This window comes from Bos indicus x Bos taurus, chromosome 5, assembly GCF_003369695.1.
Source record: "Bos indicus x Bos taurus breed Angus x Brahman F1 hybrid chromosome 5, Bos_hybrid_MaternalHap_v2.0, whole genome shotgun sequence".
Classification (NCBI taxonomy): Eukaryota; Metazoa; Chordata; class Mammalia; order Artiodactyla; family Bovidae; genus Bos; species Bos indicus x Bos taurus.
Genome location: NC_040080.1, coordinates 84,613,693 through 84,629,427, shown reverse-complemented (window position 1 = coordinate 84,629,427; position 15,735 = coordinate 84,613,693). Strand labels below are relative to the sequence as shown.

Below are 15,735 nucleotides of genomic sequence, written 5' to 3'. Positions count from 1 at the left end.
GGACTGCAGCACCCTGACCCACAGAGCTTGTTCAAATTCATGTCCATCGAGTCGGTGATGCCATCCTACCATCTCATCCTCTGTCACCCCCTTCTCCTGCCTTTAGTCTCTCCCAGTGTCAGGGTCTTTTCGAATGAGTCAGTTCTTTGCAGCAGGTGGCCAAAATATAGGAGTTCCTGCTTCAGCATAATCCTTCCAATGAATATTCAGGACTGATTTCCTTTAGGATTGACTGGTTTGGTCTCTTTGCAGTCCAGGGGACTCTCAAGAATCTTCTCCAACACCACAGTTCAAAAGCATCAATTCTTTGGCACTCAGCTTTCTTTGTAGTCCAACTCTCACATCCATGCATGACTACTGGAAAAACCATAGCTTTGACTAGACGGACCTTTGTCAGCAAAGTTATGTCTCTGCTTTTTAATATGCTATCTATGTTAGTCATAGCTTTTCTTCCAAAGAGCAAGCATCTTTTAATTTCAAGGCTGTAGGTACCATCTGCAATGATTTTCGAGCCCAGGAAAATAAAGTCTGTGACTGTTTCCATTGTTTCACCATCTATTTGCCATGAAGTGATGGGACCAGATGCCATGATCTTTTTGAATTTTGAGCATTACTTTGCTAGCATGTGAGATGAGTGCAATTGTGCAGTACTTGGAACTGGTGATGGACAGGGAGGCCTGGCGATTCATGGGGACACAGAGTCAGACATGACTGAGCGATTGAACTGAACTGAACTGAACTGAAACATTCTTTGGCATTGCCTTTCTTTGGAATTGGAATGAAAACGGACCTTTTCCAGTCCTGTGACCACTGCTAAATTTTCAAATTTGCTGGTGTATTGAGCTCAGCACTTTCACAGCATCATCTTTCAGGGTTTGAAATATCTCAGCTGGAATTCCATAACCTCCACTAGCTTTGTTCATAGTGATGCTTCCTAAGGGCCACTTGACTTCACAGTCTAGGTTGTCTGGCTCTAGGTAAGTGATCACAACATCATTGTTATCTGGGTCATTAAGATCTTTTTTGTACAGTTCTTCTGTGTATTCTTGCCACCTCTTCTTAATATCTTCTGCTTCTGTTAGGTCCATACCGTTTCTGTCCTTTATTGTGCCCATCTTTGCATGCAGTGTTCTCCTGGTATCTCTAATTTTCTTGAAGAGATCTCTAGTCTTTCCCAATGTATTGTTTTCCTCTACTTTTTTTTTTTTTTTGCATTGATCACTTAGGAAGGCTTTCTTATCTCTTCTTGATATTCTTTGGAACCCTGCATTCAGATGGGTATATCTTTCCTTTTCTTCTCTGCCTTTCAATTCTCTTCTTTTCACAGCTATTTGTAAGGCCTCCTCAGACAGCCATTTTGCCTTTTTGCATTTCTTTTTCTTGGGGATGATTTTGATCACTGCTGCCTACACAATGTTATGAACCTCTTTCCACAGTTCTTCAGGCACTCTATCAGATCTAATGCTCAAAATTCTCCAAGTAAGGCTTCAACAGTACGTGATCTGAGAACTTCTAGATGTTCAAGCTGGATTTAGAAAAGGCAGAGGGACCAGAGATCAAATTGCCAACATCTGTTGGATCATCGAAAAAGCAAGAGTTCCAAAAAAATCTACTTCTGCTTCATTGACTACATCAAAGCCTTTGTGTGGATCACAAAAATCTGTGCAAAATTCTGAAAAAGATGGGAATACCAGACCACCTTACCTGCCTCCTGAGAAATCTGTATGCAGGTCAAGAAGCAAGTTAGAATGGGACATGGAACAACTGATTGGTTTCAAATTGGGCAAGGAGTACATCAATGCTCTATATTGTCACCCTGCTTACTTAACACATATGCAGAGTACATCCTGCAAAATACTAGGATGGATGAAGCACAAGCTGGAATCAAGATTGCCAGGAGATATGTCAATAACCTCCAATATGCAGATGACATCACCCTTATGGCAGAAAGCCAAGAACTGAAGAGCCCCTTGATGAAAGTGAAAGAGGAGAGTAAAAAAGCTGGCTTAACACTCAGCATTCAAAAATTCAAAATCATGGCATGCAGTCCCATTACTTCATGGTAAATAGATGGGGAAGCCATTTAAACAGTGACACCCTTTATTTTCTTGGGCTCCAAATTCATTGCAGATGGTGACTGCAGCCATGGAATTTGAAGACACTTGCTCCTTCGAAGAAAAGGTTCATAGACAGTATATTAAAAAGCAGAGACATAACTTTGCAGTCAAAGATCCGTCTAGTCAAAGCTATGGTTATTCCAGTAGTCATGTATGGATGTGAGAGTTGGACCATAAAGAAAGCTGAGCACTGAAGAATTTGTGCTTTTGAACTGTGGTGTTGGAGAAAACTCTTGAGAGTCCCTTGGTCAGCGAAGGAGGTCAAACCAGTCAATCCTAAAGGAAATCAGTCTTGAATATTCATTGAAAGGACTGATACTGCAGCTGAAACTCCAATACTTGGTCGTTGATGCAAAGAACTGGCTTATTAAAAAGACTCTGATGCTGAGAAATACTGAAGGCAAGAGGAGAAGGGAAAGACAGAGGATGAGATGGTGGGATGGTATCACAGACTCTGATGGACATGAGTTTGAGCAATCTCTGGGAGTTGATGATGGACAGGGAAGCCTGGCATGCTGCAGTCCATGGGTTTGCAAAGAGTGGACACAACTGAGCAACTGAACTGAACTGAAATTGAAGGAAGTAGAGAAAACACTAGGGCATTCAGATCTTTGAAAATTCAGTCTAATTAGCAGAATTCTACTGTATAATGATAAATGATTTGGACATATGAATCCAGAGTTATGTCATAAGAAACTTAATGCTTAGTACACACACACACACATACACACACACACACACACACACACACACATGCACATCTCATATCTAGGAAAGAAATGAAGCCTCTGACTATGAACATGTGAAGGCAATTATATTAAAGAAGAAACCAATACAGCAAAATGATTATTCCTTGGTTGGTTTGTTGAGGAAGTGATTTACTTTACATGCTGCTGGGAATGGGTAAGAAGAGAGGTGCAGTTCAGTTGGGGAATTCTAGAGACTTTCTTGCAGTCAGTGTGGTAGCCAGTGATCATTCTTCCTTATAAGGTTTTGTCCCTGACACCTGCTAGGACTGGCCTTGGTTAAAATTGGAGCATGAACCTGATCTGCTTCCTTTCCTCTCCTTGCCTATGGATCTCATTTTGATAAACTGTCTGGATTTTTCTTTAAAATAGATCTGTATTTTTCTTAATGTCTCAATTTTCTCTCTTCAAATTTTATTTGTACTGGGTTCCACTGTCTCATGCTTGTCCAAGCAGCCTATCTTTGTAAACTGTTTCTCTTCATGGTCTAAACTGCATTTCTGTGATAGCCACCAGTGTTGGGGGCTGGTGATTTCTTCCTGGGAAACCCTTGCTCTCAGTTCTGTCTGTCTCCTTCTCTGCTCTACTCTGTGTCCTATAAGCTAGACTTCTGCAGACTACAATACTGTGGTCTTGCCAGCAGGAAACTGGAAGGCCAGAGGAGAGAGTATGTTGTGTTTGTTCTCTACACCTTCTCTGCACCAGGCTCGATTTCTGGTGGTACCTGTGTCTTTGATGATTTCAGCTCCCACTGAACTGCATCTCACTTCATAACTCTGGCCACCCTTGTGTCTCAGTAGAACCATTTCCTCTGCTTTTTCCTTAGCCCTAGGACGATGCTGACTAGTCGCTATTGCCAGAGTTTGGAAACTTCTACAACCATTATTTGTTTGCTCAGCCCTGATCCAGTTATCCCTTCCCATTTCATCAATGAATCTCCTGTATTTTACATCTCAGTCATGAATGTCTCAATTATAGCACTTGAGTTCGGTTTTCATTATAGTTATTTGTGTACACATCTGTCTTCTCTACTCAGCATTAGGGTGTGAATCGTGTCTCTTTCATCTTTGAGTCCTAGTACCTAGCAGACTACCTGGCATGTTAATAGGAGATCAGTACATGCTTGTTATATGTATTAATAAATTAATATGACTTTTACTTCTGCAGTGTACTCCTATTGCCCAGAGCTATCCTAATTGTACTTTGCGAATTCCTTGTAGTATTTTTAGGAATGATTAGGAATATATATATTTCTGAGTGTCTTAACATTTACTGCTAAAGAGCCTAAGGAAGGCATATCCTGATGACATTACTAGAATTTGAAGTAAACCTTAGAATTATGGAGAATCACAACAGTTGATCAAAAATCACTCACTTTGGATTCTCTCTAAGCTAAGCTCCTCTTGTTTGTGCTCATTGCTTGAAACAGAATGAAGCAATTGTGGTCTCATTCGTTTTGTTCTTCTCCCTCAGCCAAGCTCCATTTGGTGCCCTATTGTCTCACAAGTTGCCTGTTTGAGTCTTTTGAATTAAGAGTTTAGAACAGAAGGTCCATCTGCTCTGCATGAATATTAAATTATAATAAAACTTTGTGTAAGAAGTATTTATCCTTGTATTTTTTACAGCATTTAGTTTTCCTTCTGTTCTAAGAAAAAATTGGAGCATCAGTTTTTGGTGTTTTTTTTTTTCAACATACCCTTGGATTTGAATAGGCTGCAGTTATCAAGTTGTATAATATTGACAGAATAGGCCTAGGGACCTTTGATTGGCAGGTGCTGAAGAAGTAAAATTTTATTTATTCTCCTTTTTGAAAAATATGTAGTAGTTATTGATATAACTGAACACACCATATGCCAGATCTTGTTATTTTGAGGTTATACAATCTCATAAGAGAGAAAAAAAAACCTCTTAAAAATGACACATTGGAGAGGCATGTTTTACAATCAATCAGATTCATTAAGTCAATGCACATGCTATTTTAATTCATAATATGATAGATAGTATGCAACTGATAAATCTGTAGTTTCATTTTGAATATTCATGAATGAGCAAGCTTCAGCCAGCTTTTAAGTAATATAATTTATGCAAGTAAGTGTATTCTCTTTCAGCAAGCTTCAAAACTTTTAAACCAATTTGCCAGTAATGTATATTATGTAGTGAAATTTGTTAATAAGAGCTGAGTAAGGAGATCAGGTGAAGGATGGCATTTTAAAATGTGTATACTTTCCATTATTTAAATGTGCATCTTTTAAACAGTTAATTTTTGAGCAAGGATGAAAGTTGGATTAAATATGAATATTTGAACAACCATATATAAATATATTCAATATTATTAATAGAAGCATGTCTAATTTATTTGTTATAAATTTTATAGGCAAAGTGATACTTTTAAAGATAATGGGATATATAAATTCTGAAGAGGGACTTTATTCTAACTCACACAATGAAATTAAAAGGAAATGTCTACACCCATTTTGTAAAATTCATGTAGTTATAAAGGCTTCCCAGGTAGCATTAGTGGTGAAGAACCTGCCTGCCAGTGCTGCTGCTGCTACTGCTGCTAAGCCGCTTCAGTCGTGTCCGACTCTGTGCAACCCCATAGATGAAAGCCCACCAGGCTCCCCTGTCCCTGGGATTCTCCAGGCAAGAACACTGGAGTGGGTTGCCATTTTCTTCTCCAATGCATGAAAGTGAAAAGTGAAAGGGAAGTCACTCAGTTGTGTCTGACTCTTAGCGACCTCATGGACTGCAGCCTACCAGGCTCCTCTGTCTATGGGATTTTCCAGGCAAGAGTACTGGAGTGGGGTGCCATTGCCTTCTCTGGCCTGCCAGTGCAGGTAGACATAAAGAGTCGTGGGTTCAATCCCTGGGTCAGAAAGATCCCTTGGAGGAGGGAATGCCTACCCACTCCAGTATTCTTGCCTAGAAAATCCCATGGATGAATGAGCGTGGTGGGCTACAGTCCGTGGGGTTGCAGAGTCAGACATGACTGAAGTGACTTAGCATGTAACTGAAAATTGGATTTAGTAAATAGGGTTAACAAATTGCTCGTGTCTTTTTCTTTTTATCAGATGACCACTTCCTCTGGTCTTTTGGAGTAGTTAGCTTGGGTTGATCTAGGTGTCACGAAGTTCCAAAGCATACAATATTAAGGGCCCTTTGAAAGAAAAACAATACAAATTTGTGAAAAAAGTTGGTTCAGAGTCATAGAAGAGTGTCTAAGCTAGAGAAGGAAGCTGGAAGTTAAGCTTAATTAGCATCAGGGTAAATCTGTTTCTATTTAGGTGATGAATCAACATAGGTAGTGCAAAATATTCATTTCAAAACAAGCAAATGGTTTCCATCAAGTAAATGTGTGTATTGTAAATATTTTGAAATTTTCAAAAAATTATTTCATACCTTCTATGCATTTTTTAATTAAAAATATCTTCCTCAAGTCTGAAGTTTTGTTTTGTTTTAATTGTATGTAATTGTAATGCATATAAGGGGGATTCCCTGGTGGCTCAGTGGTAAAGAACCTGTTTGCAGTGCAGGAGATGTGGGTTCAATCCCTGAGTCAGGAAGATCGTCTAGAGAAGGAAATGGCAACCCATTCCAGTATTCGTGCCTGGGAAATCCCATAAACAGAGGAGCCTGGTGGGCTGCAGTCCATGGGGTCACAAAAGAGTCGCACACAACTTAGTGACCAAACAGCAACAACAACAATGGATGCAAGGCAGGATGTGACAGTGGCAGATTAAGACCTTTCAACATCTTAAATAGGGAGCCCTAATCCATGTCTACTTATAAATAACCCCATCCCATAAAACATAAAATAAATATGCATATATGTACTGAAAGTTAAATAGTTTCTTTCTAATTTTCTGTCTTAAAATTTAAAATTCGGCAGTGGTATGTAAAAAAATGAGCTTTTCTCAGAGTTGTGTTGCCCCTGAATCAGTAGCTGCCTTGAGCACCTGCTTAATCTGCCCTTAGGTGCGACATCATCTAGCAGGCAAGTAACTTGCTTAGAGTCTACTTATCAGCACCCCTTTTCCAGATTTTAATTTTGACTTGCCGTTACCTCTCATCCATGATGTACCTTATTTTCCTCTTTGAACTTAATGAGCATGAACGTAACTTGGGCCTACAAGTTACTTATGCTGGATTAAATTTAGGATTATAGTTACTCAAGCACCTTGAAAAATCGTAAGAATGTGAAATATTGAGGCAAAATTATATGAATACCTGTAAGCTATTTTTCATAACAAAACATTAAATATATATATATATATATTTGTATTTTTTATTCCAAAGCCATATGCCAATTTCAAGGACGGACATACTTTGAAGGACAAAGAAATACAGTCTATTCCTCTTCTGGAGTATGTGTTCTCTATGAGTGCAAGGTAAGGAAATTCTTCATGTGTGTTTTAAAATTCTTCCAATTATGTGAACATAGTAAATGTCTCTTTAAAAATCTGACTCCTGTAATACTTTTAAAACTTCTTAGGCAAAGAGAAAATTTAAAAAAATTTAAGGTATTAATTACAGCTCAACTGTACAGAAAATTCTAATTGTTTTTGCAATCATGTAAATTAGTGATTATAAAATAATTTTCCCAATAAATAAAAGCCCTGTTTTGTCAAATCAAATTTTTATGAAGTTGTCTTATGTTTTCTAAATACAAATCACCTCCTTGTTTGCTGTTTTGAAGAAAATGTAGATAAATGTAGACTCAGCCTGTTGTCATTTTAGTTTTGACTCATGTGACAAATATCACTCTGTCCAGTTAAAGACAAAATGCAATTTGCCTAATTAAAATTAGCTATTCTATGGAGACAAGACTAATATTGATCTTAATTTCTTTGGGAGGGATATTTTAATTGATTTGAAGGAAAATGCTTTATAGATGTGCGACCATGGTCTCTTGAAATATGCTTCTGAAGCAAACGTGATTCATTTTAACTCTGCTTCTTGACCTAATTGAAAAAGTAAATATGTTCCATAACACTGTTCACATATACCTTTTGTAAACTATCATCTTATATTCTTTTACCATAATGTTCTATTTCAAGCCCTACTCTCTTTAAAGGAAACTGTCTACATATAAGATTTCTGCTTTAGGGTTCATTTATATTTGACCACTAATTTTCTTCTTAAATGCCTCTTGTACTTGGTTTCAGGGGATGATTTAGTATGTATAGATTATATAGAAAATTAAGATAAGTTATTTACTCTGCTGCAATACACTGTGAGAATTCATTTGATTAAATGTTGGTGAAAGGAAAGTCCTCAGAATCTTTCCAAGATAAACTGAATCTGAAAAAAGCCAGCAATATACCTCAAGCATCTTAAATTGGAAGACTATGGGGATAAGCATGGAGACATAAAACAGCAAAACTGTGACAGATTTGATATCCAGAATGTGAAAGCTCTGATTTGTCCATGTTCATTATAAGGTATTCTGGCTGCTCCTTTTGGCTCTAAACCAGCTCTCTCAGGTTGTAGGTTACCATCTTAAAGATAAGGCAACTGGGGCATGGGCACATTAACACAATTGCTGAAGCTACATTTCAAGTTTGGGTTTTCTCATAAGTGTCTCTTCAAAAATGCTGTTTTGAGAATAGATTTAAGGGACTAGATCTGATAGAGTTCCTGATGAACTATGGACAGAGGTTCCTGACATTGTATAGGAGACAGGGATAAAGACCATCTCCAAGAAAAAGAAATGCAAAAAAGCAAAATGGTTGTCTGAGGAGGCCTTACAAATAACTGTCAAAAAAAGAGAAGCGAAAAGCAAAGGAGAAAAGGAAAGATACACTCATTTGAATGCAGAGTTCCAAAGAATAGCAAGGAGAGATAAGAAAGCCTTCCTCAGTGATCAGTGCAAAGAAATAAAGGAAAGCAATAGAATGGGAAAGGCTAGAGATCTCTTCAAGAAAATTAGAGATACCAAGGGAACATTTCATGCAAAGATGGGCATAATAAAAGACAGAAATGTATGGACCTGACAGAAGCAGAAGATATTATAAAGAGGTGGCAAGATTACACAGAACTATACAAAAAAGATCTTCATGACCCAGATAATCACGATGATGTGATCATCCACTTAGACCAGACATCCTGGAATGTGAAGTCAAGTGGGCCTTAGAAATCATCACTATGAACAAAGCTAGTGGAGGTGATGAAATTCCAGTTGAGCTATCTCAAATCATGAAAGATGATGCTGTGAAAGTGCTGCACTCAATATGCCAGCAAATTTGGAAAACTCAGCAGTGGCCACAGGACTGGAAAAGGTCAGTTTTCATTCCAATCCCAAAGAAAGGCAATGCCCCAAAATGCTCAAAGTACCACACAATTGCACTTATCTCACACGGTGGTAAAGTAATGCTCAAAATTCTCCAAGCCAGGCTTCAACAGAATGTGAACCGTGAGGTTCCAGATGTTCAAGCTGGATTTAGAAAAGGCAGAGGAACCAGAGATCAAATTGCCAACATACATTGGATCATCGAAAAAGCAAGAGAGTACCAGAAAAACATCTATTTCTGCTTTATTGACTACGCCAAAGCCTTTGACTGTGTGGATCACAATAAACTGTTGAAAATTCTGAAAGAGATGGGAATACCAGACCACCTGACCTGCCTCTTGAGAAACCTGTATGCAAGTCAGGAAGCAACATTTAGGACTGGCTGTGGAACAACAGATTGGTTCCAAATAAGAAAAGGAGTATGTCAAGGCTGTATATTGTCACCCTGCTTATTTAACTCATATGCAGAGTACATCATGAGAAACGCTGGGCTGGAGGAATCACAAGCTGGAATCAAGATTGCCAGGAGAAATATCAATAACCTCAGATATGCAGATGACACCACCCTTATGGCAGAAAGTGAAGAAGAACTAAAGAGCTTCTGATGAACATGAAAGAGGAGAGTGAAAAAGTTGGCTTAAAGCTCAACATTCAGAAAACTAAGATCATGGCATCTGGTCCCATCAGTTCAGTTCAGTTCAGTCTCTCAGTCATGTGTGACCCCATGAACCGCAGCATGCCAGGCCTCCCTGTCCATCACCAACTCCTGGAGTCCACCCAAACCCATGTCCATTGAGTCGGTGATGCCATCCAACCATCTCATCCTCTGTCGTCCCCTTCTCCTCCTGCCCTCAATCTTTTCCAACATGGGGGTATTTTCAAATGAGTCAGCTCTTCGCATCAGGTGGCCAAAGTACTGGAGTTTCAGCTTCAACATCAGTTCTTCCAGTGAACACCCAGGACTGATCTTTAGGAATGGACTGGTTGGATCTCCTTGCAGTCCAAGGGACTCTCAAGAGTCTTCTCCAACACCATAGTTCAAAAGCATCAATTCTTTGGCACTCAGCTTTCTTTATAGTTCAACTCTCACATCCATACATGACCACTGGAAAAACCATAGCCTTGACTAGACAGACCTTTGTTGACAAAGTAATGTCTCTGCTTTTGAATATGCTACCTAGGTTGGTCATAACTTTCCTTCCAAGGAGTAAGCGTCTTTTAATTTCATGGCTGCAATCACCATCTGAAGTGATTTTGGAGCCCAGAAAAATCAAGTCAGCCACTGTTTCCACGGTTTCCCCATCTGTTTGCCATGAAGTGATGGGACCGGATGCCATGATCTTACTTTTCTGAATGTTGAGCTTTAAGCCAACTTTTTCACTCTCCTCTTTCACTTTCATCTAGAGGCTCATTAGTTCTTCACTTTCTGCCATAAGGGTGGTGTCATCTGGTCCCATCACTTCATGGCTAGTATTTGGGGAAACAACAGAAACAGTGGCAGACTTTATTTTTGGGGGCCCTTTGGAGAAGGAAATGGCAACCCACTCCAGTGTTCTTGCCTGGAGAATCCCATGGATGGAGAAGCTTGGTAGGCTTCATTCCATGGGGTCGCACAGAGTCGGACACGACTGAAGCGACTTAGCAGTAGCAGCAAAATCTCTGCAGATGGTGATTGCAGCCATGAAATTAAAAGACACTCCTTGGAAGAAAAGTTATGACCAACCTAGAGAGCATATTTAAAAGCAGAGGCATTACTTTGCCAAGAAAAGTCCGTCTAGTCAAGGCTATGGTTTTTCCAGTGGTCATGTGTGGATGTGAGAGTTGAACTATAAGGAAAGCTGAGCTGAAGAATTGATGCTTTTGAACTGTGGTGTTGGAGAAGACTCTTGAGAGTCCCTTGGACTGCAAGGAGATCCAACCAGTCCATCTTAAAGGAAATCAGTCCTGAATATTCCAATGAATATTCATTGGAAGGACTGATGTTGAAGCTGAAACTCCAATACTTTGGCCACCTGATGTGAAGAATTGACTCATTTGAAATGACCCTGATGCTGGGAAAGATTGAAGGCGGGAGGAGAAGGGGATGACAGAGGATGAAATGCTTGAATGGCATCACCAACTCAGTGAACATGAGTTTGAGTAAACTCTGGGTGTTGGAATGGACAGGGAGGCCTGGTGTGTTCTGGTCCATTGGGTTGCAAAGTGTTGGATACAACTGAGTGACTGAACTCAACTGAACTGTGGTCCCACTATTGAAACAAGGACTGGAAGGCTTGGAGTGAGATACAGCAACACCAAGGAAATCAGAGAAAAGTTACATCAAGGAAGGTGGAAATTTTGTCAGCTGATTCCTAAGTAAAGTCTAACTTTGAAATATCAGCCTTAAATTTTAACATTGTGAGGGCATTTGAAGATTCTCCATTTTCTGTGTGTGATCTTTTCATTTGACAAATGTGTTCTGCAATACTGATCATTATGATTTAGAAATTTTCTGAGATGGTTTCCTATTTGATTTTAAAATACCTAAAAAATTGATTTTATTTTAAATTGGGTTTGTGAAACTTCTGGGTATAGTCAACTCTCCAGGTGCATAATAAATATTGTTGAATGAATACATGTTACCTTTTATTTGCTCCAACAAAAGACACCAATTTACTACCCTCTCATGCTGTGCTATCCAGTAAAAATATGATGCAGGCCACACATGTGATTTTTATTGGGCTAAACTTTCTGTATACAACCCCATATAGCCAAAATATTATCAGTTCCAATGTCATCAATATAAAATTCTTAAGGAAATATTTTACAGTCTTTTATAATGTGAGTCATCAAAATCTCACACGTGCTTTCATTTACCGTGTTTGAGTAACATGTAGCTTGTGGGTGTGGATTCTACCGCACAGCCCTCCCTCATCATCATAAACTTTTATTATTCTTCATGAAATTCTTGACATTAAGGACTTCCACTGTTTCTTCCCCCTTCAGGCCCTTTAACTTCGGTATTTTACATAATTGACAGCTCTCTTGGGCTTCCACTTTCTGGGCCGTCAATTCTAGTCCTTTGTTCTTTTATTGTCAGTTTTGTGACCTTGGAAACGTGTCCTGGGCAGTTTGTGAGCTTAATAGTAACACAGAAACACACCCTGATCTTGAAGATAAGATGATCAGAATGGATATTACTGTCACACCAAAGGAAGGACAGGGTTTGACTCCCACTGTATATGTGTCTCCTGCCACTTTCTTGATAAGAGATTATCGTGGCATGGAGAAGATCCTTTCCGTCAATAAACCAGAAAGAGGGGGATATTGAAGTTATTAAAACTTTTTCTTCAATAGAAGCAGTACTTATAGAAATAACATCTAAAAACCTAAGCTATTGAGCAGTGTTAAGATGGAAGCCTTCCATTTCCAATGATTATTTTATTTCTTATGCACTGGTAAGCATAATACAACAGTTTATGACTCTTGTTGTTAAGAGACTAGAGATTGGCAGTTTAGAAGCAAAATGTTTGCTTCAAGGCAGTGGTACTCCATTTATCAGAAAAGTGTTCTCTATTTTGGTTTTCTCTTAAAGTTTTATCTACTTTAGTGACTAGAACTATAATCATTTTGTATTATTCATTCACTCAGGAAAATTTTTTGAGTACCAATTATGTGCCAGAAAATATGTGAGACATTCATGCGCAAGAGACATAAATCCTACCCACATTTCCCTTTTTGGAAATGTTTTGTGAGAGATCCACAGCATTCCTTATCATACTCACTTGGTATAATCTCTTTAACAGTTTGGAAACTTTGAAGTGAGAATGTTTAAAAAGTCCAGTTTTTGTGTATTGTTTTTTCAAAGTGAGCTGTTAATCAAATTCAAGCTATCTCTTTGCCACAATTGTCATCTGGATGTGCAAATATGTTTTAAACTAACAGAATCTCTCAGGATAACTCTAATGTTTGGAAATTGAAGGCATGCTTCCATTCCCAAATCTGCTTGTCCCTTTGAAAGTCTTTCCAATTGTCATTTGATATCATTTTGCAAGTGAGTCTGTGACCTATGCAGATGTTCTCAGGATGAAAATTTTATTCTTATGTTTGAAGAGATGTCTTTAATGCTGGATCTGGAAACTTAGGAGTTTCCAGAATTAGGAGTTAGTCCTAACTGATAAGTTTGAAGCATTTATTTTCTGTTGTCTAACAGGACCAGAGCATGAAGCTGGTTGAGAGTTCAGGCTGTCCCGCTCTGGACTGTGCAGAGTCGCATCAGATTACTTTGTCTCATAGCTGTTGCAAAGTCTGTAAAGGTAAGATTTTTTGGAAAGTAAGATTTATGTGCATGAGTCATTCTAGGAGGCAATTTCAACTGACAGGAAATAAAACTTTTTATAGGGAAGTTATTTCCAAAGACTATGGAATTTTCCCTTTCTGCTGGGTGTCTTGTACCTGGCTCAAAGTCTAGGTTTCTAAACTCTCTCTGTGTATTGGTTCTGAGTCAGCATGACATTGTTGAAAACATACAACAGTGCTGAGTTATTTTATTGAGTTTTTTTTTGGGGGGGGGTGTGGATTTGCTTTTCTTTTCTCTTCAGTCTGTTTTATAATTGACTTAGCATAATTCCCATGTTGGCTACTTCAAATCCCTCTCTTCACAATTCCACTCTCCTTCACTGACAGGCTTCTGTATCACTGAGAAGAGAGAGGCCAACAAACATGCATTGCTTGTTCTGTGTTGACTTTGTGATAATAGACCTACAACCAATAAGTAGAAGGAACTTAGATTTTTAGTTCGATATAAGAAAACAGTAAAATTTGAGATATTCAGAAATGGAGTGGGCTGCCCACCATCAAAGATTCTTAAATTTGGTATTTTGTTGTAGATTCAAGTATTAAACTAAAGGATTGATTATATGGAACCTTTTATGATCCCCACCAATCATGAAATTACGTGTGCCTTCTTGCATTATCTTGAAATCATGTATTTGTAAATCTGTCTCCTTCATTGAACTTTGCACCTTGAGGGCAGGGCTGGGTCTTTCTCCTTGTATGACAGTGGGAATGTAGTTGGGACTCTTAACTCATGTAGTTGGTGTGACATTAACAAAGTGCCTCATATGAGCTACTAGCGTGTGTTTTAATAATAGCCTTTATTGATACCAAGTAAAACTTAAACAGAAAAAAGTAAGAAAAAGAAACCTTATAAAATATATGCTATTTTCTTTCCTTTTAATCTCATTTACTAAAAGGGAAATATAAGATCCTTCTCTCCCATTTTTTGGAGGATGGTGCAGGTTTCATTTTCTTTTTAGCTAATTGCTCCATCTATTCATTTAGGAGTTTTAAAATCTCAGTTCTATGAAAGGCTCTTTGGCAGTTTCAGAGTGATTTCAGACTTGGTCTGCCTTTCAAGAGCTTTAGGGATGGCTCTCAGGAACTAAGAGTACAAAGGATTGTAATCAAATAGACAAAAAAGAAGAGCCACTAGTGTTTTCAGCCTAACTTTCCATGAGCCAGTGCCTTGCATAGAGCATGTGTGGAAGTTGATACAAATCCAGAATGCTCATTCCAATCACTTGATTTGGGAACTGGACTCCCAGTATGCAGCTTGACTAGAGTGTCTTTGGCAGCCAAAGGTAGGCTATACCAGAACGTCTCAGGATTAAATGTGTATACAGATAACCTAAGGATTAAAGTACAGACCCTAATCTGGAAGGTTTGGGGTGGAGCTCAAGAATCTGCATTTCTCTTAAGCTCCTAGGTGACTACTGGTCAGTGGGACCACACTTTGAGTGGCTTTTGCTGCATAACAAATTACCGCAAAGTTCAGAGGCTTAAAACAACCATCACTTTATTATCAGGCATACCTCCTTTTGTTGCACTTTGCTTCGTTGTGCTTTGCAGATATTATGATATTTACAAATTGAAGGTTTATGGCAACGCTGTGTCAGGAAAGACTGTTGGTGGCATTTTTCCAGCAGCATTTGTTCACATCATGATTCTGTATCACATTTTGGTTATTCTCACAATAGCAATAATTCAAATTTTTTCATTATTGTTATATTTTTTATGGTGATCTGTGATCAGTGATCTTTAATATTCCTACTACAACTTGCTGAAGGCTCAGATGATGATTATCATTTTTTAGCAAGAAAGTATTTTTAAATGGTGAAGGACAGCGAAGCCTGGCCATAGTCCACGGGATCACAGAGAGTCAGACATGACTGACAGACTGAACAACAAATTTTAAATTAAATCATGCACATTTTTTACAGATGTAATGCTATTGCATATTTAATATACTAAAGTATAGTATAAACAACTTTTTTTTAGCCACATTGCATGGCTTTCAGGATCTCATTTCCCTGATCAGGGTTAAACCTGGGCTACAGGAGTGAAAGCCTGGAATCCTAAACACTAGACAACCAGGGAACTCCCAAAATATAGCTTTTATATGCACTGAGAAAATAAAAAAAATTGTGTGACTTGCTTTACTGTGATATTCACTTTATTGCAGTGATCTGGAACCACGCATGCAATATCTCTGAGGTATGCCTAGATATTGCAGTGTTGTGGGTCAGCAATTCAGACAAGGCTT

At 38.5% G+C, this 15,735-nt stretch overlaps 1 protein-coding gene across 3 annotated transcripts in view; it reads left to right on the top strand.

Moving 5' to 3' along the window:
- Positions 1-15,735, top strand: part of NELL2 (neural EGFL like 2) — a 462,863-nt gene that overhangs the window by 228,296 nt on the left and 218,832 nt on the right. For all 3 annotated transcript variants that reach the window (XM_027542640.1, XM_027542641.1, XM_027542642.1), the window contains exons 11-12: positions 7,160-7,251; positions 13,345-13,447. In XM_027542640.1, coding sequence (XP_027398441.1) covers positions 7,160-7,251; positions 13,345-13,447 — 195 coding nt within the window. The remainder of the gene's footprint in view (positions 1-7,159; positions 7,252-13,344; positions 13,448-15,735) is intronic.